The sequence below is a fragment of the Salminus brasiliensis genome, chromosome 17, assembly GCF_030463535.1.
Source record: "Salminus brasiliensis chromosome 17, fSalBra1.hap2, whole genome shotgun sequence".
In the NCBI taxonomy this organism is placed as follows: domain Eukaryota; kingdom Metazoa; phylum Chordata; class Actinopteri; order Characiformes; family Bryconidae; genus Salminus; species Salminus brasiliensis.
Window position 1 is genome coordinate 13,850,160 of NC_132894.1, and position 26,335 is coordinate 13,876,494.

General features: G+C 38.6%; 1 protein-coding gene across 2 annotated transcripts in view; it reads right to left on the reverse strand.

Moving 5' to 3' along the window:
- The window catches only part of cntnap5l (contactin associated protein family member 5 like), a 143,519-nt gene that overhangs the window by 80,232 nt on the left and 36,952 nt on the right, over positions 1 to 26,335 (reverse strand). For both annotated transcript variants that reach the window (XM_072659907.1, XM_072659906.1), the window contains exons 2-3: positions 22,269 to 22,379; positions 14,197 to 14,390 (exon numbers count right to left, since the gene is read on the reverse strand). In XM_072659907.1, the coding sequence (XP_072516008.1) occupies positions 14,197 to 14,390; positions 22,269 to 22,379 (305 nt within the window). The remainder of the gene's footprint in view (positions 1 to 14,196; positions 14,391 to 22,268; positions 22,380 to 26,335) is intronic.

A 26,335-nucleotide genomic window follows, 5' to 3' on the forward strand; every position in this document is an offset into this window, starting at 1 on the left:
CATTGTTCACAATCCTTAGGAAAGACCAGCTGATGCAAATTTCAAAACTTCATATGTTCTTATATAATATATTCTTATTATACATATTATTTGATTGCCAGCCATCTTTGATTACTTTGTCCAGAACCTACGGTGGGACAGCGGATCCTTTGAGTACAACCACAGTAAAAATAAACATACAGTTAGTAGTACAAAAAATACAGTAAGTAATGTTATGCTCAGTTAGGGGATGTAGCAGTGATTGAAGGAGAGGAGAATTTCACTTGAACGACAGTGCTACAAACACAACACAAACAAATCTTAGTGTTGTGGAGCCCTGTATAACTATCCACTGTCTACCAAAGAAGAGGACCTGCGTCTACGGTTAAGGCCACTAAAAAGTCCAAACATCCACCCATCGCCACACATCTGCTCTGAGAGAGTGTGTGTGTGTGTGTGTGTGTGTGTATGTAAAGGCAGTTTGCAGTTGTCTGTGTTGTTCCTTCTAAGCCATGTCTCATTACACTGAGACAACAGTGGTGGCAAAGTACAGATCAGTGCGTTTTTAATCAGCTTTTGAGTGGAATGAACACACACACACGCTCACACACACACACACACACACAGCCTTGTCTTTTTTAGTCACTCACGCACTAATGCACTCAGACCAGGCCTTTGTTCAGATTATGGATTTCCCTCATTTGCTGCATGTTTCACACACCACACCGACACACACACAAACAGACACAGACTCTCACACGGCGCAGCTGGCACAATATCTGTGTGCAGGTGAAGATGCAGATGGAAGGAGACAGGAGAAACAAAACACACAGAGAGAGAGAGAGAGAGAGAGAGAGAGAGAGAGAGAGAGAGAGAGAGAGAAAGAGAGAGAGAGAGAGAGAGAGAGAGAGAGAGAGAGAGAGAGAGAGAGAATGTACTATTCAATTGAGCATCACGCTTTTTTGCTGGTGTATGATTGAAGGGCTTTTAAGTGAGCAGGCCTGAAGAAAATCTAAGCACTCCCCAGTCCACTAAAAAAACAAAAAGAAACTAATCAGATTTCAGAAGGACGATGGGGGTGAAGTCTCCATCACAAGCCGTGTACGACTTCAATAATAGCAAGCTGGCAGAGGAATGGACAGGGTAGAACAACCTTCCAGGAATCTGACTGATTCATGACTAATTCCCTCTCTTTCTTGCTTCAGCTTTTGCCACCCGTTGAATCTGATCCATTCAGAATGACCGACAGCAATGCACAGGTCCAAGGACGCGTGTCATTGGCCTGAAGAACTGCTTATTCAGAAGGTATTCATGTTTAAAAGCCTTGCCAAAGAGCCTGGGCTGTTTTCTTCGAGACCACCTTTAAGAGTTGTAACAGGCCTGGGTTTTAGTGCTGCTTGACAGCTAGCTACTTAATGCCTACCCAAGCTTTCTTAATAATAAAAAAAACTGCCTTGTAGTACTGCATTGTATTTACGTGAGTCAAACATGATCTGCATTATTTAAAAATACATATCAAATATATTCATAAATCAATACAGTACATCAATAAATCAACTGAAGATGTTTTATTCATGTGGAATGATGCACATGCAGGGTAAGTGAACCCAGACAAGTTCACCTCAGGTTAGCTTAAAGCAGGAGCAAGTTAGCTCTCTGACTTTGTAGGTAACAAAATGACACACTATATGGACCAGAATATTGGGACGCCTGCTTGTTCATTATTTTTTCCTAAATCAATTTATAAAAAAAAAAAAAAGAGTTTAGCCTGCTTTTGTTGAAGTAGCTGTCTTTGCTGTACTGGCAAGGCTTTTTACAAGTCCAAATATATCCTAAAAGTACTTGATGGAGCATCATCATTCTACAGCTCAATGCCCCCCAGGCTTTATACTCCTCTAGCACATACCTGGCATTAGACATGGTGTCATTAGGTTCATGTTCATCTGCTCCAGAGAGTCCTATTCTATTGGTAAGACTGTACTTCTCTACATGGACTAGACAAGCTGTGTGTGGGTGCCTTTGGTGGTAGGTAGCTCACTAATGTATGTCTATCTATTCCACTAAGTAAAAAATACTACTTTTCCAGTCATTAGCACCAGTTATTAGCACCTGGGCCTATGGGGTGTAACAGCATGCATTGTTTGCAGGCACCTTTCCTAGTCACTCATCCAACATGGCCTTTTTAAAGAAATTTTAGCTGTTTTTTGTATTTCTTAGTATTCTTTTACTGAATGTATTTCAATGTTATCCGAATGCTGGCATTCTGAGTAGGCCTATCACTTTGTTGGTACAGTCACCCAGGAAAAGACCCAACCTGTCTCTCGCATAAAAAACAAGAGGGAAAATAATGGTAAGTATTTTGATAATGGCACTTTTTTTTTTTTTAATCTGCCTATGTACCCTTCCTAAGTGGATTTGAAAGTGAAGACTTTAAGCATCAAGGTTTAACAAAATATGAATAATAGCTATTTTATTCACATGTATGTGATAATGTATCACATTTTCTCAGGCTCAAAAGTAATTAGACAAACTAATGTAATTATAGACATAAGGAATATTTGGAATATTTAGATGCAAATCTTTTGCACAAAGGGACTGCCTGAAGCCTTAAACCAAAGGACACCACCAAATGCTGAATTTTCTCCCTTAAGATGCTTTGCCAGGCTTTTACTGCAACCACCTTCAGTCGCTGTATGTCTTTCTGCTCAATTGGGTTGAGGTCAGGTGACTGACTAGGCCATTTAACATTCCATTTCTTTGCCTTAAAGATCCTCTTGGGTTTCTTTCGCAGTATGTTTTGGATCATTATCCATCTGTGAAGCACCATTCTATTCGTTTTGCAGCGTTTGACTGAATCTGAGCGGAGTTCAGCCTGCTGCTTCTATCAGCAGTCACATCATCAATAAACACCAGTGACTCAGTTCCACTGGCAGCCATACATGCTCAATGACAGTACCTCCATCATGTTTGACAGATGATGTAGTGTCATTCTGATCTAGTGTCATAATTCCTTTCCTTTCCTTAACTTAAGTAAGTCTTGGGTCCATTTGTTTAGAGAATGTTTTCTCAGAACTGGGTAGGCTTTAAGGATGTTTCCATTCTTGTAGTGGCCAGCATTTCTGCTGTTGACTGATGTTGATTAATTTAAATGTAGATGAATTTTATGAAACTCAGAAACTCCTATTTTGAACAGATACATTATATACATATTAGATACATACATTAATAGGAATAAATAAGTCACATGCCTCTCTGGTTTTGTTGGTTTCCTGTTTAAAAAAAACTAACAAAAAAACATACTTAAAACGTACAGTTGTGTAACAGATCCAAACCTAGTGCTGCATAAGCTAGCTGGAAAAAAACCTCACAAAATCACTGTGCAGCTGGCAAAAACTGCCTCGTGCATTGTTTAAACATTAATAGAATATCCATTGCACTCAGTGAGGATGTGCACATGGCATTAGTTCATTTTTCAACCCGTGAGAAAAAATATTCAACAAGTGGATTTCCATTCCACTGGTGGAGAATGGCTACAAGGGGGCCTGCGGAAAGAGGCCACATGCTGTAGGAGGAATCTAGAAGAGAAGAAAAGGAAGGCTTTCACACCTTGCATCATGCATTTTCACTGATCGGATTCTGTTCAGATTTCGTCCAGCAAAATGAAAAAAGTCAGTGTTAACACACCTGGGACACGCCGGGAGTGTATCATGATCGGATAGCTCAGTAAACAGTCATAGGGGGTATGAAATGGAGCATGACCACATGCAACACAGAAGGGTATGTGTTTTCTATGTCTGCATACAGACTTTTTTTCACAAATTAAGATGAATATCTGCCGTTGTTTGCAGAAGATTGACAAAATGACATGAGAGTGAAACCAGGCACTTTCTTGCTTCCTTGTCTATCGTGTTGTGGTGCTGCAGAAAATCCATCAGCCCAGACAGCCTTCTCCTTCACCAATGCAGATGATTTATTGCCTGTTTTAAAAGTTTTGTTTCTGATGTTTAACAGCAAATGATATGCTGGTAGCAATATATGAGACCCAGTTTCTCTGTGTCTGAAGAGAAATAAAGCAGCTCTCAGCACTGTATTAATGAAAGATCACTGATTTCTGAACACTCTTAATCCCACTTCGGAGAAAAGAGCAGATCAGCATGAGCACTAACCTGTCCGATGTTCTAAAGACAAATGAGAAAGGCATGAGGCCTCTATCTACCCTGATAAGCAGCAGTTAGACGTCTGGTTTTAGAAGAGAGCTATAAAAGAAGTAATGAGGTCTTACACTTTTCTGATGTGAATCTTATTTAGCGGAAATTGAGGTGAGTTTCAGAAACAGGAGCAAATTGCTTACAGGGTTTTCACACATTTAATCTGGTTAGTTTTGGTTTCACATTAGTTTTGGAACTTTACATGCTATACTTATGTGCTGTCATCATCACCTACACGGACTGAGCCCTATATTCCCTACACTTGGAACTGATTAGCTTGTAGTTGAAGGGCGTGTATCTGATGTCGACGTGTAGTGAATTCGGTGGGAAGCCTTTCCCGGAAAATGATTGAACAGATTAATTTGCTTCTACTATACTACTAATGTTATCCTACTGCTTAGCACCTACTTCAAGCGCAATACTCGAGACTAGTTCAAACACACCAAATGAACGCACTCGCCGTTCAATAAGGATATAATTTTCATGTGATATCATGAATTGCTTTTATTTCTTTTCTTATTTTTAATTCTGTTGTTTAATGGGTGATGATAGCCTGCCTCAACTTCCTGTGATGAGCATCAAAATCCGAACCGTCCCAAAAAAGTGTTTTCACATGGCAAACAACCCAAATCATGGTTTAGTTCGATATTTACTGAGATCGCCTCCTTTTGTCTGACAAAATTGTAGACCTTTGGGCTGGATCATGGTCAAAGACACCTTTTACACCTGCAATTTCGGTTGGGGCCAAGCTGTTTTCACACATACTTTTCATTTGCTGTGGTCCAAAATTAGAACTAGGACCAGTGCATATTTCTGTGCAGTTTAACATGGAGAAAAAGCAGAGATGTAAAGGTAAGGCACCTTTCACACCTGCAATTTCGATTGGGGCCTAACTGAAAAGTCAGAATGTCTGGACCAAACAAGATAGGGGTAAAAGCACGCTAAGGGCGTTTTCACACACACTATTCATTTCAAGTTGGAGAGGTTCCGCCATGGAAAATATCTAATGCACCAAAATGCGCTCTGCTTACTGTACAGACCTGTCTGGGGCAAGAGCAAGAAAGTAAATACAGGAAAGTAAGGTCCGGTATTCCGGACTAGTGCATATTTCTGTGCAGTTTAATATGGAGAAACAACAGAGATGGAACTTGCTCACAGCTGTAGTACTTATTCAGGCTGTATACCAGGTTAACACCTGACTACAGGAGCCATTTAGCTCAAATTTGTGGAGTACACTTGATGGTTTGGAAAGTGTTTGATAGCGCACCGAAAAAACCTACTCTCAAGGGTCTTGATGTGGTGTTTTGGTCTGCATCCCAGTGCGATTACTGCATTCACACCTGCCCAAATAAATTGCAGCAAGGGGGAAAACAAACCAGGGGGAAAACAAACTTTTTAACTAGACTAAAAAGTGCAGGTGTGAAAATGTCCTGCCTCACTCTGAATCAGATTCCAGACAGGACGTGTGTGAGGACTGCATGAGATTTAGAGAAGATCCCAATTAGAATATTTCTTTCCTCTGGGAGGTACAGTACTGGAAGTAATGTGTTAATGTGTTTCTATCAAGATTGAGCAGACACAAGCTGTTGTTTTTCTTGTGAAAGAGATGTCTTTCTCTTTCACAATGGCTGAGTGAAAGACATCTCATTTGGTAAACAGGCTCGGTTGTCAGTTCTTCCGTCTTCACGTTTAATTCCCTCATTCCCCCATGGAAGGAGCTCAAAGAAGAAAGGGTGCAAGAAGGTAAGGATGACACCCATTTAAAGAAATGAGATCCCCTGTTATTTCTTGCTCATAGAATTACTGTTGAATGTGCAGATTGTAAAATTTTAATTAATACTGCATTAACTGTAGTTGCATTAATACTGAAGAGGAAAAGTTTATTAGCATCAGGAAGGTCTTGTTTTGTGAACAGAGAAAAGAAAAATCTATATTTTTGCCATGTTTGTCATATGTTAACATAAAAAAACAGTCAAGACAAAAGGCAGCCTCAAACATGTTGAAAAAGGATGTGCCTTAAATGTAAACAGTAGATTATTAATATGTTTGGTTCCAAAAAGAAGCATGTTTGAGTGTAAAGGTTCAACAAGATCTCACATAATTTGAAGTGTAGCCCAATAATATATGCATAAGAATGAGGAGCTCCCTGTACATATTTTACAGTTCACAAGGAGCTCCCTTTTACTGATGGCACTGTTTTGCCAAATACACACAACTCAGCCTGCCATGCTCAAAGAAGAATTAAGAAAACAGCAGCGCCTGGATACTGCTTTTCTTCGTTATGGAGGAATCTTTCAGACCAGTGGCACACCCTCCTACCACTGCTACCTGTCTAATGACCATGTTAAAACCTAAATGGACTCTTAACTATCTGCTACTAATTATTATTACCACTATTAACTATTATTACTCTGGCGATCACTGCCATGACTATATTAAGTTGATTGATGATTATTATATTATGATAATGATCAGAGCAGTTCAACAGTATAGATTGTTTGGTAATTTTTATCAATAATTTATAAATAGTTCTGACCAGAGGAGGATGGGTCGGGTCCTCCTTGTGAGTCTGGGTTCCTCCCAAGGTTTCTTCCTCCAGCTCTGAGGGACTTTTTCCTTGCCACTGTCGCTGTTGGCTTGCTCACTGGGGGTCTTGGATTTTCATGTCTTCTACTAATTATGTAAAGCTGCTTTGTGACAACAACAGTTGTAAAAAGCACTATACAAATAAATGTGACTTTAATGGACAGAAAACGTAATTCATGGATGGAAACTTCCATCAAGGAATAATAAGTATTTTCACATTCTACTATGGTTAAGTTTAGGGTTAGGGTAAAGGTTAAGGTTAGGATTAGAGTTAGGGTAGTTAACAGTTAGGTTAAGTTTTTGTTATGGTTGAGGTTAGGGTTGGAGTAAAGGCTTGGTTCAATTTAGGTTGAGGTGTAGGTTCAAGTGACATAATTACATGGGTTAGAGTAAGGGTCAGGTTAGGTTTAGGTGTAGTAGGTTAGGTTTAGGTTGAGGTGTAGGTTTAGGTAATAAAATGACACTGGTTAGGGTAACGGTTAGGTTAGGTTTAGGTGTAGTAGGTTAAGTTTAGCCTGAACCATGACATAAATGCTAGAAATTGGAGTGTTTATTTCACTTGATTATTTTACAAAAAAATGAAATAATATTTTGCAAATATGAATTTTATTTTGTATCACATTTGCTGGCATGTATTGTTGTATAGGAACTTTTTTTAATGAAATAAAACATTGAAAACAAAATTGTTTAACACCTTAAACTTTGAGTTGCCATTAAAACTTTACTTAAGTCATTTAAAGTGTATAAATCTACATGTATTTTTCTGGAGCATGCAATGCATGATTCATCCACTAGGGGATGAATTTATGTAGATATATATATGCAGAAATTATGTGTGCAATTATATTTTTATATATATTATACTTGACTAATTTTATTACTCAATTTATGATATTATATTTTATATATATATATATATATATATATATATATATATATATATATATATATATATATATAATTGTTAAGATGTTTAATTATTTAATTACTACCCTGATGTAATAATTGAAAATCTGAAAACTCAAAATATATAAAACATATAAAAAATACAAAATATATATCAAATATGATGCATTTGTCTTTAAAGGGTTAAGAGTGTACATAAGTAATCACTTGACTGTAATTCTAAGAATAGTAAAACTTTCTTGACTTGGGTGGATTTGAATACGCTTGCTCTTAAATGATTCAGTGATTCACTTGTTTAATATGATTAATAGCTGCGAGCTCATAAGTTGGCTCTTGGGTAATGGGCAGTGCACGTTGTTAGTCAGAGTGGGTGGCTCAACACTGGCATGAAACAGATGGCATCAGACCATGCATGACTGTCTGCCTCTGATGCCAGCTGGCACGCAGGCATCGCTCTGGCGTAGACTGACACCTCTGTGAGAAAGTTTCCCCTTCTGAATGTGCTTTGGCACAGTTTGCCAAGGACACGCAACGACGCCAGTCCTTGAGTACATCAGCAGCAACCCATGCCACTGAGCGGTAAGCGCCTCTGCAGGAGAGGAGTTTGACAGTCGCTGTGCAGATGAATGCAGTGTTTTAGACTCACCTGTTTGGAACTGAGTCGCTCCCTACTTCTCCCACAGACTTTCTCGACTCACGCAGACACCCACACGCGTTCCCACACTAATTACCTTAAGTCACCCTGAAGAACAACTAACAAGCTAATTAATTAATAATCGGAAATCATTAAGCAAATTAACTACCAATTCATCACGCTAATTAAAAGGCAAGTCACAGTTTTAACACCACTCAGACAAAAGCTTTCAGAGCTGATAACGGACACTCAAGAATTCAGCCGTAATTAAGCCTCTGAAGCTGATTTCTCTCCTGTAGACTTATTCAGCATGACTCATTAGAGGGAAAGGGCCTATGGTGCTCCTGAAGAGAAGAGCAGCTCACAAACCACAGAAACCAGCAAGCTTCAAAAGGACGAAAGCTTCAACCAACGATGGGACTGCCATCTTAAAAAAATAAAAGAATAAATAAATAATTGTACTAAATTATCCCATACAGAAATATGAAATATGGCAATATACAGATTTTAAGTATATAACATTTATTAGAATAGTGTCGTGTTTCTGCTTCCCTGCTCTCCGAGGCTAATGTTTCATCACATTAGCTGCAAGGCCCCTAGCTCGCTCACCTCGCTTACCGCGCTGCCCTGGCATTTGTGAACTGCCCTTTTCATAGGTTAGTTTTTTTAATAAAATCATAGGAGATAAGGAACAAAACAAACAGATCCTACTCTGAAACTGAATTTTACTATTTACTATTGAGTCAATACGAAAAATCTGCATATAGCAGTTGACTAAAATTATACTCCACTGACCGGCTATGTTTCCAAAGCACGACTGAACCTGTGTCTAAATGTTAACTTTACTAGAGAAGGAATAACCGGTAAAAATCTGTTCTCTCATTTGAAGCATTTCTATTGGTCCATATATCAAAACTGCCAGATTTACTATAGGCCCTATCTTACATCCTGCACAAGGCTTTGCTATCTTACACCCCGCCAACAGTCGATTTTAGGCCTTCCGCCTGCATCGTTTAAATAGCAACAGTGCTTGCGAATATATCAACCCTGATGGGCGCAGTGCTCTCGAAATGAGGTGTGTTCAGGCACAATTCTGGCACTCTGTTATCTTGGCAATGGAAAACACAGGTGCTCCACTGACAGAAAACAACCTAGGCAGGCGTCAGCAGTCAGATGTTCATTGCTATCTTGGCAGTGAATTGTCAACACATGCACGTACACCCTTGCTTTGCGCCATTGAAAGAACAATTCACCAAGTCAGACCACACCTGGCTCTTAAAGGGAAGGTGAGTGACACGCTGATTGGTTTATTGCACGTTACGCCCGAAACACACCCATGATTAATTAAGAGACTTAGTACATGTCTGTTGCACGTTTCATGCAGCGTAAGGCATACTTTTCCCTTCGTTATGATAGCAAAGACACGCCCTAAATCAAGCTGCATGGTAGACGGCTCGCCAAAACACGGTTTATTTATATTTATATTTATATATATTAAACATAAATTTATATGTGTCCAATATATATGTTATGTTATGTGTCCAATATATGATACTGTATGTATATATGTTGAAATATACGCCCAACCTTATATGATATATGTGCGATATAATAATGATAATAACAATTACTTAAATGGAAGAACTCAATATCGGCCTAGATAGATAGACAGATTGATTTATTGATCATTTATTGATCCTGAAGGAAATTGTGCAGACTAAACAACTAACGTCAATACATGAAGTCTGATGCCTGCTCCCAGACAAGTACAATTACTCTGGAGATATTAATCGCAAAGGAACAATCTCTTATTGAAGCCATTCCTTTTTTGCACACCTTTAACAATACATGGCTGTCAAACTCTGGGTTCAAGGGACAGACAAATTACATCTGACTAACCAGCTGACAGAAGCTCAAGGTGAAGAACTCTGTCCATGCCATCATTAGCACAACTGCCTCGGGATAGATGCTTGATGATAGCAAGTGTGCAGGTTATACTAACAACAGGAAGAGCACATCAGTCATATTTAGGCATTTATGCTAGTGGTGGTTAACTGAGTTTCCATGGTAGCAGCCTTTTTAGAAAATGAGGGCCACAGATGAAAAAAACCCTGCTTTGGTTCTGCTAGTCTACAGTACAGTGAAGAAATATATGACATACTGTAGGTCAGAATATATGGAAATCCCTTATATGCAACACAATGAAAAACATATCTCCATTTTTGTCCTTTTTTAGTTTTCTCCATCATATGAACCCTGCAGCTGCTTCTGTACACCGTTAAAGTAATTCTAGATGATCAGACCAATAGAAAGGCTCTTAATTCATTATAATAAACTCACATATTTTACATATAAACTTATTTTACATTGACATATATAAGCCAACTTAATTGAAATTGGCTATTTTCAAATAGAGGACATATATCAAAATATATCGACATATACAGTAAGTCTAACGTATATTTAACAACATATGATATAAAAGTGTTGCACTCAAAATCCACATATTACCAAAATGGTAACTTATTAGGAGAATATAAACTTAAATCAATTAAATACAATTTAAGCCAAGACATTATGGACCATTTCTACTATGTCAAAAAGTAAAAAAAAATAGACATACAAGGTTTTTGCAGTACAGCTATGAAGCCTTATGTTGTGTTCTACCTATTTGTACATATATGCATTTTGTTTGATACTAATGTATTGATATTAATGTTTGATTAATATATCATATAGGTACCAATAAATGATGTGTACATTTTTTTAAGATATGCCCAATCTTTTGTGATATATGTGCATGCATCCAGTTTCCATAAGGGTCAAGGCAGATGCAATCACTGCTTCAGAATGATGCTATCCTTATTGTTATTAGTAGTAGCATCAGCAGCAGTAGTAGTAATCTCCAGTAGTATCTGGTAGGACATTTGCTAAAGCTTCTAAACACATCATCAGTGATGTTTCTGGAAGCATCAGCAGGCATATGCACAGCCATTAAGGCAAACACTTCTACTTAGTGTTTAGACCCCTAACCTAAACTGAATGTGGGAGCAGATAAAGTGATATCTTGTGTATTGAAGCATCATCATTATTACTGTTGGATGCACTGTGTTGGCAGCACAAAAATGTACACTTCAGCATGTACACTGGTCAGTGTTTCACAAACATGGCCTCCCAAAGCCTGGTCACTGGTTATTGACCATTACTGATGCTGTGAAAAACTCTAAATAAGTGGAAAATCTAAGCAAACGGAGTCTTAAGACCTTGACCTTAAGACTGAGATGGAACAATAAGACTTATGTGGTTCTGGTCGTAGTCAGAACCGCTCTACGCCTCCGAAAGTACTTCAATGAATTGCAGGGCACGGCAAGTGCCACACAGATGCAGAAGGTGCCCTCCCTGGAACAACCCACATACTCTTACCCTGACCCTGCCAAGAACAAACCCACAGGCGAAAAAGAACACACTTGTTCTTTCCAGAATAATTCTCAAAATTCTAAACATTGAAAAGTATATTTTACAGTACATGCTGCTAAAACTGGTTAAAAACTGTAAATATTAAGAAATAAAGGGCGGGAGTAGAATTTAATTAACATGTACTTTTAAAATAGCTTATAAGACATTGTGACAACCCACAATGGGAAATTCTAGGGAATGTGAAACGTAGAGAAAACTAAGCAAGTCTAGTTTTGCCAGAATTCCAGCAGCCCCAAGGCCTCTGTCATGCATGTCTCTGTAGGATATGATATTAAAAATCTTGCAGTGCTTTCAACAATTTTAATCATACATATTTTCTAAAACCTCATATAATATTAATAACATATGTTTAACAGCTTGTTGTTGTCCCCATTCAGACTCTCCTGCTTCGCTTGTCATGTTATGCAGCTAACTGCTTTCAGCCCTGCCTTGTTCCACTGTATCTATACATTCCATTAGGGCTTCTGTTTCTTTTTGTATTGAATATTTTTCATTTTTCCTAACAATTAAAAACATATTATGTATGATTAAAATATTAGACATTTTATTATTAGAATAGAATGAAACCTTTAAGACATTTATAACATATTATGCTATGTTCTGATTGGCTGTCCTGTATTGTGCCTCATTCAGAAAAGCTAGCAGAGATGAAACACTCTAAAGAATTTGCCATTAAGAATTTAAATAAGTGAAGTTGGAAAATGCATATTTATGTAAATGAGTTAGTTCTGGTGACATCAGGGAAATATTGATTTCAAAATCGACTCCTTTTGCAGCATAGTTTCCATATATGTTTCCATACCTGTATTTGACATATTTGCATATTACTTCAAACTCCTTTATTTCAATAAAGCAAGGGGGCCCTGAAGAGAGTCAATCCACAAAATACAAAAGCTTGGGCAAACTACTTTTTTTTATCCAATTTTCTCCCCAATTTAGCCCCAAGTCTATTAAACCATCCACTCACTTTCACTTGCACACTCAGACATGTGTCAGAAGCATGTGAAGTATTCCACTGCCTTCTTTTTGACCTGCCACCAATGTAGCATCACAAGGCAGCCGATGCGCTAAGAGAAAAGCACAAGATCCCCAAGCCTGATTCATCAACCATCAGACTTATGTTCTGGCCAGCATCACAATGGAAGTGATGAGAGGAGGGAGTGCCACCTACCCACCCCGAGAGAGCACAACTGGCCTGGCTCTCTCGGGGTGGGTAGGTGGCATTCCCTCCTCTCTGACTGCTAATGACAAAGAAGCACAATCCTGGATTTGAACTTGTGATCCTCTGTGTCAGCATCTTAGCCACTCAGAGCCCTGTTTCTTTAATATTTTAAGCAAGATTACTTTCATATTTTATGTAACCATAGTTATAAAGCGTGCTAAATCTTCCTGAAGGTCTTTTGCAGTCAAACTGGAGTTTTGATGTATCTTTCTAGCAACTCTAGTCTCAGTTTGCCTCATTTTGATCTCTCTGAGGAAATCACTTTTCTCTCTTATAGCTTTCTTCTGCTTTGTGGACATCAGTTATATTAGTTTTCATTTAGAGTGCTAGGTAGCTGCTTAGATGAGCCCATGGCTGACATTTGTCGGGACGAGGTTTAAGGAGTCAGAATATTTATAAAGCTCTGAAATTTGCATCAGCTACTTTGAACATGCCATAGTCCAAACAAGCTAATTAATGTCTGAGACGTTGGGGAGTCCAAACCTTTGTCCAAAACTATCTTTCTTTTTTAACTTTAAAAACAAAAATAACAATACATAATCTTGCTTATATATCTTGTATATAATCTCATATAGAGTAACATAAATCTACATTCCCAGCCTACCACAGAATAGCCCCACCTATTCAGATTCAAAATTCTGTGGCTAAATTGGCCCATTTACTTTCTTGTAGTATATATGGCCAAGCAATTCTTTAGAGGATGTAAAAATGCTCTTGTTCTGCAGCTAATAGCATACATGCTAATAACATCAGTATTTACTACTGTAGTAGCTACTGTTACATTACTGTTAGTGAAATGAATCACACATATGGTCAATTACTATATGACTTTACATCCGAGTCATTGGTGCCTTTATTATCACCTGGAGGAGAATTGTATTCAAATGTGCTTTGCCAGGGCTTTGCAGTATGTGAGAACAGTGTCACGCTGCGCAGACTGAGTCATATTTGTGTAAAAACATCTACGATTACGCTACACTGACCGTCCACATGCATCTTCTCATTTCAATACCAGTTCTGTATCTCTCAAAAGTTCAAAAATGAATGTAAACATGTCCTTCTTAAGGCATGCCACAAATCCCAAATTTCACTTCCCAACTGTTGGGGGAGTACAGGAGCCAGACATACCCAATCTTGCTCATTATAGCAGTAGGTAACACATTCAGTCCCAGCTCTGGACTCACCCATGGCACATCGTCTTGTCTGTAGGATCTCCAGGTTCTTCCAGAGTCGCTGTACTGCAGGTGGTAGCTGCTCACCCAGTCTGAGCTACCCCATCGGCCCTGGGTGGCCACAGCCGTTATCTCCAGCCGGTCCCTTAGGTCCAGCTGCAGCCAGGGTCGATGATCCTCACTGTCTGGAGACCACCCACCAGCGCCTAAAGGGAGATGGAGACAGAGAGACAGAGAGAAATGCCAAGATCAGTGGTAAAAAAAAGGGAAAACGATCTATTTGGGCAGTTTTGCGGCCTGCTGGCTTCCTTCTTCTGATCCTATCTCTAACCCATCTCCAGAGGACAGTGGACAGACCTCAGAGCAGTGTAACATTACAATTCAGTGGTTACAAAAACATAATGACCTCTGTGGCTGACCCAATATCTGCTTAGTGCTTCCACATTGAGTTTTGTTATTCTCCATGGCTCCAGTGTCCGAGAGTTTCAGGGCGAGTAGAAAAATCACTGAAAAACTGCATTTCAGTAAAAGTATGGCTTAGGGGTTCAACTCACTGCCATTATCTGTATATGTATGTGTGTCTGTTGAATGCCATATTCTCTATATCTATACCTGTAGTCATATTTCACCCAGATGTGGGCGTAGTTTAAACCTGAAGTTCAATGTTTAATGAGTCTTTAAGTGGCATTTCATTATTCTTGAATGATTTAAGAACAATGAAGAACATTCAAGTTAATAAATATTTTAAATTTAGCAGATCTGCTGCCCTGAGCATAGCGTGTGGTCTGCATGGGCTACATGTAGCAGCCCAGAAGAAAGAATTATTCCATTCAGTTGTCCTAGACACGGTTAAGTTATGCTTGAAATCAGAGTGAGACTTCAATCATTTCCTCTGGTTTTTGAAATTCAGCTCCTGAGAAACAATCCTTGTTTTTTCCACTTTGATCAAAAAAACGTTTTACAGGTGGCTTAACTCTTTTTGATCCAAAGTCAGTCTCCACTGAATAATATTCATATCAGAAAAGTGTAAGACCTCATTATTTCTTTTATAGCTCTCTTCTACAACCCAGAAACCTGCTGTCTGTCAGAGAAGAAAAAGAGCTTAAGCTTTTCTCACTTGTCTTCAGAACTTTATACAGTTAAGTGCTCAGGCTGATCTGCTTTTTTCTGCTGGAGGTACTTCATTTCTCTTTAGAAAAAGAGAAATTGGGTCTTATCTATTACCACCTGTGTATCGTACACTGTCAAATATCAGATAAAATATCAAATATCTATAACCTCTTCAAAGAAAACACATTTTTGTACTTCTGCAGTTCTGCTGGAAAGTGAGCGTAAAACTAAATCAAATTTCAGTCAGTAAATATACAAATAAATCATTTGGTCTAATATTTGATGTATTGGAATCAATGTTTAAAAAAATATATATGGGAGTTATATATGGGGCTACTCAAACCACTAAATTGCCGGCTGCATCCGAATGCTGCCAATTACTGAAACACCCTTCTCTAGATTTCATCTGATATGATAGCCATGTGGATCCATAGGTTAGTCAGCTCTGCCAATAGATTCACTAAGGGCATGAGTGACAAATCAGAACAGCAGACATAAGGTTTACGGGTAATCTGGAGGTCATGTCTGGAGTGGAGTTAAAAAAAAACAAAACAAACAAAAAAAAAACATCAGCTAAAAGTTGTTTTCTTGTGATCAAAATCTGGGATTTATAAATTAAAGTTTGTCTCCTATTTGTTTCTGGGTCTGAACATTGTTCTAAACAATGTATTCAACAACTAGTCTAGTATACAGGAAGTAAATTTTGTTTTTCTTTTTTTTATTTAAGCAAATGTGTTTTTGTTTGTTTGGTGGAGTGTAGAGCAGTGGCGTGATTTAGTGACTAATCAACAATAATAATACCAGCTCAAAGAGAAATTACTGTAGGTATGAATAGTTTTTATTGGATGATTTATTGGATTATTTATACATACATACATATGACACATATATACACGGCCTCATATGACAAGGCTTGTCGTTCGTTTGGAGCATTTAGATGATGTTACCACTCTTATGATGTCAGTTAAGTAAGCAGTAATCTCAGCAGTGAAATTCTTTATTTTTTTCACATTTGTGTCCATGTTCAAAATGACTCTCGTCTTGTGAGCCAAGATTAAAAATGGTTTGAGTTTCACTGAATAAGCTGCCCTTCTTTTGTTTCAACCAAGCAGTTCTGGACAGTTCTTCTGCATTCACAGTGTGCATCTTTTCCCACTACCCCTTCTTAGAATCTAAAATACAGAAGGAATATCTGACAAATTCTTTAAGAATATACAGTTATCCTCCCATATATATATATATATATATATATATATATATATATATATATATATATATATATATATATATATATATATAATGCATATTTAAGTGATTAAATATGACCTTAAATATTAAATCTTATGGGATTACAAAAAACAAGCACTCCTTTCCTCTTCTCATCCACTAAGGTGGTCATGATTAATCGATTAAATTCAATTAACCGCAATCAAACAAGCAACTAAAATGACCTTCTAACTGAATAATTAGTTGATCATTTGCATGCAAACGACTCTTTGCAGGTCCTTCTTTTTCTGACAAGGACACACACACACACCCACCCTGACAGACACCCAGTAAGATGATTTGTTGCTGCATGGTATATTTTCAAATACTTTTTAAAGTGGCCCTAGTCGAACGTCAAACCTTATTTTCTTTGGGTTGGGTATATGGACGTGACACCTCCTCATTCAAAAGAAAATCTGACAGTTTTTAAAACAGGACTGGAGAACGGAACTCTAAAATCCCTAGACTGTTTCGTAAAGTTTACATCAGCCTAGCCCACTAGCGAGCACATCACCACCAGACGCTGCAAATGATCCTCAAAAGGCCTCAATCTTGACACCAGTTTTACCTAGGCCAGTGTCCAGAGAAGGGGAGGTCAAATGCCAAAGCCAGGGGAGCCAACAAGGATTTGCACTATGCTTAAAGCTAACACTAGCTGAGTACCTATTACCATCTCTTCTCTCCATCGTCCACTCCCTCGAAAACAAACTGGACTATCTCAACTGACTGAACTGGCGCTAAACTTGCCTATACTGGCCTATTTTTTTTAGGTGTGAGACCTGAGAAAGCCAAATAAGACCAGATAAGTGAGTGGGGGAAATGCTAAAAGCTAACTGCTTCAATCTCTTCAGGGATGATGGGACAGCAACACTATCCAGTAAGATTCCTTGAAATACGTTTTTTGCAGGAAGGTGTATCTGATGATTCAAGCACAATTACAGTGTTTTTGGTATAGTGTTAAACCTGTACTATCACATATGGGTTCAGTAACTTCTCACCAGTTTTGTAAACCTGCCAATACAAGCCCTCCGTAAATAGCAGTGAGTTACAATAACAGGGTTGTAAACAACATCTGAGTCACATACACATACTTACTATTTATACTTCAGTGAACTACCTAAAATACCTTCAAACAAAGTCTTCATAGTATTTGTTTTTATGCTGTTCACTTTTTTATTTTTTGACCTAATTTCACAGGTCTGATTATTCAATTGATTGTCAACATACTTGATAACCCATATAATCAATAGTGATATCCCTATCATCCACCAAAGAATAAATAAATAAATAAATAAATAAATCAGCACAGACCCTCTCTCCTTCTTCTTCTCTCAGTTTGTTTTGGCTTGGAATAAAGCCTAGGAAAAAATATAAATAGCCACATCCGTTAAGCGGCTCCGCTGGGAAACTATCCATTGCCTTGGAGAATAACTCCTTACCATGTAAGTGCCACATTAGTCTAAGCTGCTATCCAAGCTGGGGTTCAGAGAGGTCGAATTGAGCAGAATGAGACAATTTCTGGCTGATGAAAAGTCTTTCAAGGTGGACACGGTGAAGGACAGAGGTCAGTTTTGGGTCAGGGATTCGCTAGTACTGCCCTAAGGCAGGTTGTAGTGGAGGATCTGGCAATGCATCTTTCATTAACAACACTCTGTTGCTCAGTCACTGTCAGCTCTGATGCTTTTTCGCCTGAAGACAGGTGCACAGACCTGGCCTTACATACTGAGTGTAATTGGATTGTGTGACCAAGGCCATTAGCCAAGCCATGTTCAATACACAGCGCTGTACAAGCAGAACAAATGGTGGAAGGTCTGCGTGAGGAAATACCACTTGCTAGTTGCCAATTAATTAGGCTGTATGTAGTTTAACGATTACTGGCTGCAGCCTATTTATTGTCTGTTGGTCTCTACCCTATCCATCACATTGGACCACTACTGGAAATTATATAAGTTATGTACCATTAAGGACCACTGAAAGTAGTGTAATGATCACCTGGTACAAGCATTGTTGGGTTTTTACACAGCGTGTGCACTAACTGGCCACTTTATTGGAAACACCTGTCAACTTCGCTGTTGTACATTTATGATGGACAGGGGGTTTTGGGGGTTTTTGGTCAGTGACAGTGTAAATCATGTATGCAAGTAAAGTATGTAAGCAATGCTGCTATTTGCCAACTCAACTCCAAACATTCACCATAACGCTACACAGGAGGGAGGGTAGCATGTGCTTTCTCCAGGTCATGGGAAGCAATAATTTTTCTTACTAAGGCTAATGCAATATCATTGGACGTCTCAGCATTCTTGGAGGAAAACATCAACAGAAGTTTACAATAACTGGCATCTCTCTGAGTGATGGGGAGAGGGATGGCCATCCTTTTAATTCAGAGCAAGCAAGGCCTACCCACAGAAATGCCACTACCAGGCTGATGCCACTGCTGTGCTGAAAATGGTCATTCATCTATGTAATGAGTGGTTCTACGGTGGCCTACAGGGTAGATGGTGGGTCAGGGTAGATAATGGTCAGTCAATAAGTGTAAGCATATAGTGTGCCCTTATATGGTGGGTTTATCTGATAAACTGGCCAAAGAGCCAGGCACAACATAGGTGTATCTGTCAACTGTGCATTTATCCAATAACTGTAAAGCACCTGGATGCTGCTGTCTTCCTACAGCTGATCTCTGAAGGTACACTAGAAGAAACTGCAATGTGCTAGCATTTGGTGTCTGTGCACGTCCAGCAGAGGAAGACAGCAACTGTGAACGAGCAGCCGGGGCCTGTCTCACATCAGAGCAGACCCCTGCTGCTCCTGACTCTGTGCCACGGAGAGAGCGGGAAATGCCTGGGGGATATGGAAGGGTCGGCCTAACGTAGCGTAGCCAAGCTGATAACTGAGCACAATTGAGGGGGAGTGGGAGGGGTGGGGGGCGGATGGAGGACTCATTCCAGAAAGTTACCAGTCCATCATAATTAAAGCAAGGTAATGCTTTGAGAATATTGATGATGGCAATGACTTTGTATGTGTGCATGAGGTCAACTCTTTCAGCGCATGAGGAGAATAAACAGTCGCTCTGCTCGTGAAAAAAAGTCGCAGTGTAAGCTAGCATTTATGCTGTTTCTGTACTTAAGGGCCTAATTGGCTGGAGACCTTCCTCAAGTGTTTGTACAAATGATGAAGTTCGCCTTTTGTGAGACTACATTAATCAAACCGTTCGCTGCCTCCCTGGAATGAAATGTGTGAGAAAAAACAAGAATGTCAACAGAATTCATGAAGCACCCCTCTCTTTAAGCACAGTGTCTCACAATGCTACCACACAAAGTCTGAAAAGTATAAGGCCATTAGGTTAATTGTGTAGAACCACTTTGCTCCAGCTGGGTGTAATTGTTGTTTGTCCAACACATGGATCAGCCTACATTTCCTGTTGTATTATAGATAGAAGGCCAAAGAATATTTCCTCATTGTTCCACTTGTTCGTTAAATGTTTCCGTTAATGGAGCCTGCCTCTCGAACATCTGCTAACATTCAACACATTCAAACAAAGCCAAAGAGGTTCGCAGATGCTCATGTATTCAAATCCATAAGGACACATACAAAAACGCTCAACAAAGAACAGAAGATATATATATATATAGACATAGATTATGATATAGACATAGCTTTTCAAACAAAAGACCCGTAGTATCTTAAGGAGATCAGAACATCAATTCCCAACCTATTATTGACTGGGAGTCTACCGTCGCTATTCAATAAAATAAACATGTATCTCCAAAATGGTGACTTTACCGAAGAGTTTATTCCAAGTAATTCAGTGCATTTCTATTGGTCGATTCATCCAGAATTATTTACAGTGTACAGAACAGCTACAGGAGAAATGTTTTTTTCATTAGACAGCAGCGATATGAGAGCATGAGAGTCTGGTTCTTTTTGAATGTATAGGATTAAGCTTCCTCTTCTTCCATTACTCAGTACAATGCTAGCCATCACGGGTGACTGTTAGCTAATTCAACAGGCATAGGCAGTTAGTGTTCTCCTATGAGTGTGCTGAGCCGCCCAATTGCACTGCGTTAGCAGCAGTATTAAAAGATGTTGCCATTTACATGATTCAGAGGAAGCATGTGCTAGCCTTTACCCAGTCTGCTTGGTTAGCACTGTGTAATAGAGGAAGAATTCAGGAAAATTGGGGGAAAATCCAATATAAGCCCTAAAATACAAGACTTCCTAACTACGTTGCCACTGTACTTGAATACTTTTTCCAATTATGTTTACTTTATTAAAGAATTTTCACTTTTTATTCTTATACTTTCTGCAGCATGTTTCATTATTCAGTAAGCTAAAGTAAATTTAAGGATTCCAGCCCTAAAAATTTAAATCTCTAGCCCTAAATACTGATCATAGCAAGTCTAACTTCGTTTTGAACAATGTCATTTTTTTCTTAACAAAGGTTTCCCTTCTTTATAAATTTAATTTGTAATGTCTGCAGCATAGCATTACCGGAATAGCAACTGCATTTGAGGAGTCTCTACACATTCCTACTTGAGTATTTTTTACCCTTTTTGGTCCCCTTTGTGGTCTATCCGGCATCTATATGACACTCTTTAACCTATCAAACCTCACACTCTAGTAGCTGTGACGCACAGGGCCTTGTGGTGGTTAAAGTAACACATCAAATGTGTCCAAAGAAAGTAGTGAATGTGCCACTTTGGTCCTTGTGTGTTGGTGTTACATGCAGTACAGCAGTTTCTCCTCCAGAGCATTTTCAGATCAAAATTAACATAATTATCATTATCAGGTTATGATAGATAAGAGGTTATGAGAGTAAGAAGGGACTGAAGTGTGAAGCATATTCCCATGCTTTTGTTTGTTCAGTTGTTCATGATTCTATTCTTGCTTTATTCTCAGGGATTTTCTCAGGGGTTGCGTTCACTTAACCCCTTAACCTCTAGGTTAATGATTTAGTTATTAATCCCAAAGCAAAAATACTGTATAGACAGTAAGAAGATCAGATTTAGTGGAGTCCCACAGGGTTCTACATTTGGCCTACGAAACTAATGCAAATAACAGTAATGAAGTGTGGGCTTGAATAGTTTGTTAGGTTGTTTATGATTGTATTCTGCTTTCTCTCAGTAGTTTCAGAAGGTTATGTTCACTTAACCCCTTAACCCCTAGGTTAATGATTTCGTTATTAATCCTAAGGCAAAAATACTGTATAGGCAGTAAGAAGATCAGATTTAGTAGAGTCCCACAGGGTTCTACATTAGGGCCTACAAACCTGATGCCAACAACAGTAATGATGTGTGGGCTTACACAGAGTTAAATGACTCCTGCACAGTACAGGCAATATCACCAATGCTGCTTACTTGGCCATTAAAACACGCAATCGTTTACTCAGCCAGCCTGGCTGGAGGTCACCAGACAGAGACATTTGTTCTCAGATTACCTGACATTAAAGTGATACCTTTTGCAGACCGGCAGTATTTGTGCAGGCTAAAATGTACTACCCTTAGTATTAGGAGGGGAAAAGCCTTTACTTTAAAGAGGATCTGAACAAGGATGCATTTCTCCCAGCTCTTTGTTTTCTCTGTTTATAAGCACGTCCCACTGCAGTGGTATTCAGCAAGACGAAGCAAATGGGCCTTGTGTAACTACTGACAATAAGTGCACTGTCACCCACGCTAACTGATGAAATAATAGAAGCGGAGTTAAACATGTACCATCTTTTCTGTTGAGTTTCGCAAAGTGTGCAGAGTGGCTGTCGGAGGATCTAGATGAACTCTGAAAGGAGCCTGAGGGGAGTGATGCCACCAGCGGATCTTCACAGTAATCTAGAGAGAGAAAGAGAGAGAAAGAGAGAGAGGAAAAGGACAAACATTACTACATGTTGTAGACATAATGACATTCTCAGCTACTGCTTAGTGTCATCCCTTTGCGTGGAGACTTTTAACTGTGAACTGAGGGTTGTGCGCCAGGCTTCAGGCGTAGATACAACACATTCCGTCAAACAAAAAAAAAAGAAGCATGCCCTCAGGGGAGGAGATACTGTGATGTGCTTCATGATTTCCTCTATTGTTGCTGGTTACAGCGACTGATCTTAGATCTTTAAAGGTGCCACAGAAAGGAAAACCGTATCTTTATCTTGGCATAGTTGAATAATAAGAGTTCGCTACATGTATTGTTGTCCCCTCGTTCAACTGCAAATCCCACATAAGCAAAAAATGGGCCAATTTTAAACCTGAAGCTGTTTTGTAGTCTTGACTTATTATAGTCAGACCCTCAAAATGTATATACTCCAGCTTTCTTGCCCTAGTCCAAGATGGCAGCATGGTAACATATGGTAGAATATGAGAATACAGTGTTCATTCTTATGATGTACATCAGTAACACTGGTAAGCATGCTTCATACCACCAGATTCTGCTAGATATCGAGGAATATGCAAACTTGGGTTACTGTGTGAATCAGGCTTTGCGATGATGACTTTGCTTAATGGCACTACCCGGTGAAAGGATATCAAAAGTTATGCACGAGGAAGCAAAAGAGTGGGAAGTTAACAAATATTTATGCTAGTTTAAATGCTAATCCTAGCTTGGCAGAATTCCAGATCAGCTAACTATACACCGGACTGTCAGGATAGTATAACAGACACATTTGTTTAGTAGTCTTACGACATAAGTTACAAATTTATGGCTTTGCTAATGCTGCGGCTAGACGTGTAAATTCTCTTGATTTTTTTTGTTGTTGATTTTCACATGGGATTCATCAGATTGAATACAGCCAATTGAATACTGTGAATCACATCGACATTTACCATCAGAGTTATGGTTCTAGAAAATTACTACACCTTACTACAGGAAGAACCATTATCTGCAAAGTGAAAACCATGGAATCATTGGTAAATCTTCCCAGGAGGGACTGATCTGCCAATATGTCTCTAAGAGTGCAACAGCAATTTATTCAGGAAGCCACCAAAGCTTTCAAGAGAACGTGCTAGGAACTACAGGCCTCTCTAGCCTCAGCTAAGGTCAGATTTTTTTTTTTAAGTGTCTGGCCAAAAGCAGAAAGTACTGCTAATTGCAAAAAAAGCACCTGGACAATTCCTAAGCATTGTTCTATGAACAGACCTGTCCAAAGCATAACCTTTTAGACAACACCCCACGTGGAGGAAAGCTACCACTTTTTCATAGCGCTGTATTTGATAAAATCAGTAGTTGTTATGTGTCTGGCCTTAGACTAGATAGTCAAGTTCTATGCTTTGTTGTCCAGTGTCCAGCTGAGGGCATTCCATTTGTTCAAATATTTGAAGTCCTGTTCTAGCTCAGTTTAGCAGGTTAAATTAGCAAACAGAAATCGTTAGGTGTCATTAGTGTGAGGTTCAGGATAAATAACAATATATTGCAATATTTTACAGCTACTTTCCACAACCAGTGGAATCAATATACTGAATCCTCATATGTTTCATACATAAGTAGGCATACAGAAAACATTATTTTTGCCATTGCTGATAGCTAGTGACTGTAGTCAGCGCTTACATGGCTAGAGGTACTGCCTGAAAAAATAATTACCTACAGCATAACATCTATTCCCACTCCCAAAGCTGACCTAGTGACTCCTACAGCATTGACTTTCCTTCTTATTGCTATTTATTGTTTCTTTATTTAATTAGATGGCAACAGTTTACTATGAAGAAATTGTATTAATACTGCTCTCTTCATCACTGTATGCTGTTTCTATGTGCTGAGGTTGTTGACAGCTCCACTATTTCACTGCATCTTTAAAGGCTTTTAATCCCTACCTAATTTGAAGGTAGTCTTAAAAGCAGTTTGCATGATTAATTTTAGCTCTAATAAATTAAACATTAATTTCAGCTCTGCATTGCCAAGACTGTATTGTGGCCACATCAAGGCAAAAAAACATATGTCTATCTTGATCATGAATATATACAATAAGAGGAACTTACATAAATAATAATGTTAGGGGGAGTTATAAAAATAACCTCTAAGAAAAGCAATCACATTTTTGTTTAGAAAAGGCCATGAGTTGATTTTATTTTTCTGTTGATTCTAATTTTCTGTTGTTTTTGTTCTTTTTCATGATCCCAAAATATTTTCAAGATAACTAAAGCAGTTTTTTCATGATGACAACTTTTTTTCTTTTGATCTTAAGACACCAAAAGCTGTTTTCTTGTTATTACAATTTATTTTTCTTTTAATCTCAACATAAAAGCTGTTTTCGTGTGTTCATAACTTATTTCCTTTTAATCTCTTTTTCATCTCATCTTCTCGTGATGTCCTACCCATTCTGCACTAGAGGCTAACAGTGTTTTGTGGTACTGTACAACCTTGTGTGATTATCATGACAACAACGTTTACTTAAATTTAGCTAAGAAAACAAATGTAAGTTGTGATTTTGACAAAGCAATGCTATTTTGAGAAAACAACATTTGTTCTTATGGTCTTTCAGGACGTCTGTCGGTGTCTGACGAGCAAGTATTATGATTATACAGTGCAAAGCTGTGCTTTAACAGGTAATATTCTGTATTTACATACATTCCCATACATAAGAAATAAACGTGTTTCACTCTTTGTGTAGCACAGTGAAGCACAGCATGAAATTTTTCATTAGGTTCCTGTCTGTTGTGTTCAAGAATGAAGTAAGTATCCGTTACTAACTGGTATAGGCTGTCGTGATTAGCTTTAAACATTGTAATTGTGTTTGTAGAGCTGTTGTAGGGCTCTAAATGACAAGCAGGTGTGTTACTGTATGTGATTAGTGGCACACGTTCAAGAACACTGTGTTACGTACTATTAATTTTACAACCATAGGCTGTTTCTCGTGTGCCCTTTTATGTGGCATAGCCTGTGCATCTGTCTCTGTTTGCTGTGAGTTTGCTGTGAGTTTAAACCTATAGTAAAGACCTTAAGGGGGATTTTACAAGATTTGACAGGATTTGACAGCATTGCAGTATGCTGTACAGTGTTGACTGGGGCTATGTAGAAGGATGTTTAATGTCTGAGGGGGTATGTGACTACAAATCGTTTGAAAACCTAGCATTTGGCCAAGGAGCCAAAATGGCTAAAATACCAGCTTAAAATACCTTTTAAAAATACATTTTTAATTTTACAAATCAAGCTTTTGATGATCATACTCAGTTCAGCACAAGTTCAAGGCCTAAATGCATACACCAAAGACAGAGAAAGCATTTGTAGATTTTTATTGGACAAATGCGCATCTTATTACCCTTCAACAAATGTTCTGTGCTGTGATAGCATGAGGACAACAGCGCTGCTGACCTTTATGAGGGCAATCAATGCTTTTACAGAAAATAGGCCTTTAGCGTAAGAGGGAGAGCAGAAAACAGAGATGAATAGCAGTAAATAAATGAATAAATAAAGAAATAAATCAATGAAACTTTACAAAAATGAAAGATTCTATTTAAAATCTCTTTATTTAAACATTTATCTATCTGGTTACGTATTGACTCTCATGAAACTTTGCGTCTCTTGAAACTCTTGCTGCAGAAGATGCATGAACATCCAGGAACGCAGTAAGCTGGGTCGAGTGGTGTGAACCATTGAGCTGCAGTAAAGAGTGAGGAATATTCAAAAGGAAAATGATGGGATGGAGGGAGGGGGTCATTAACACTAATTGCTTCAGACATCAAAGAAACATGATCGCCATGGCAGCACATGTTAAAGCAATAGCATTTGATGAGAAGCTACTTATATCAGGAGGTTCGTTGTTCAACGCAAAGAACATCTGACATGGGCAAACAGCTGTGCGGAC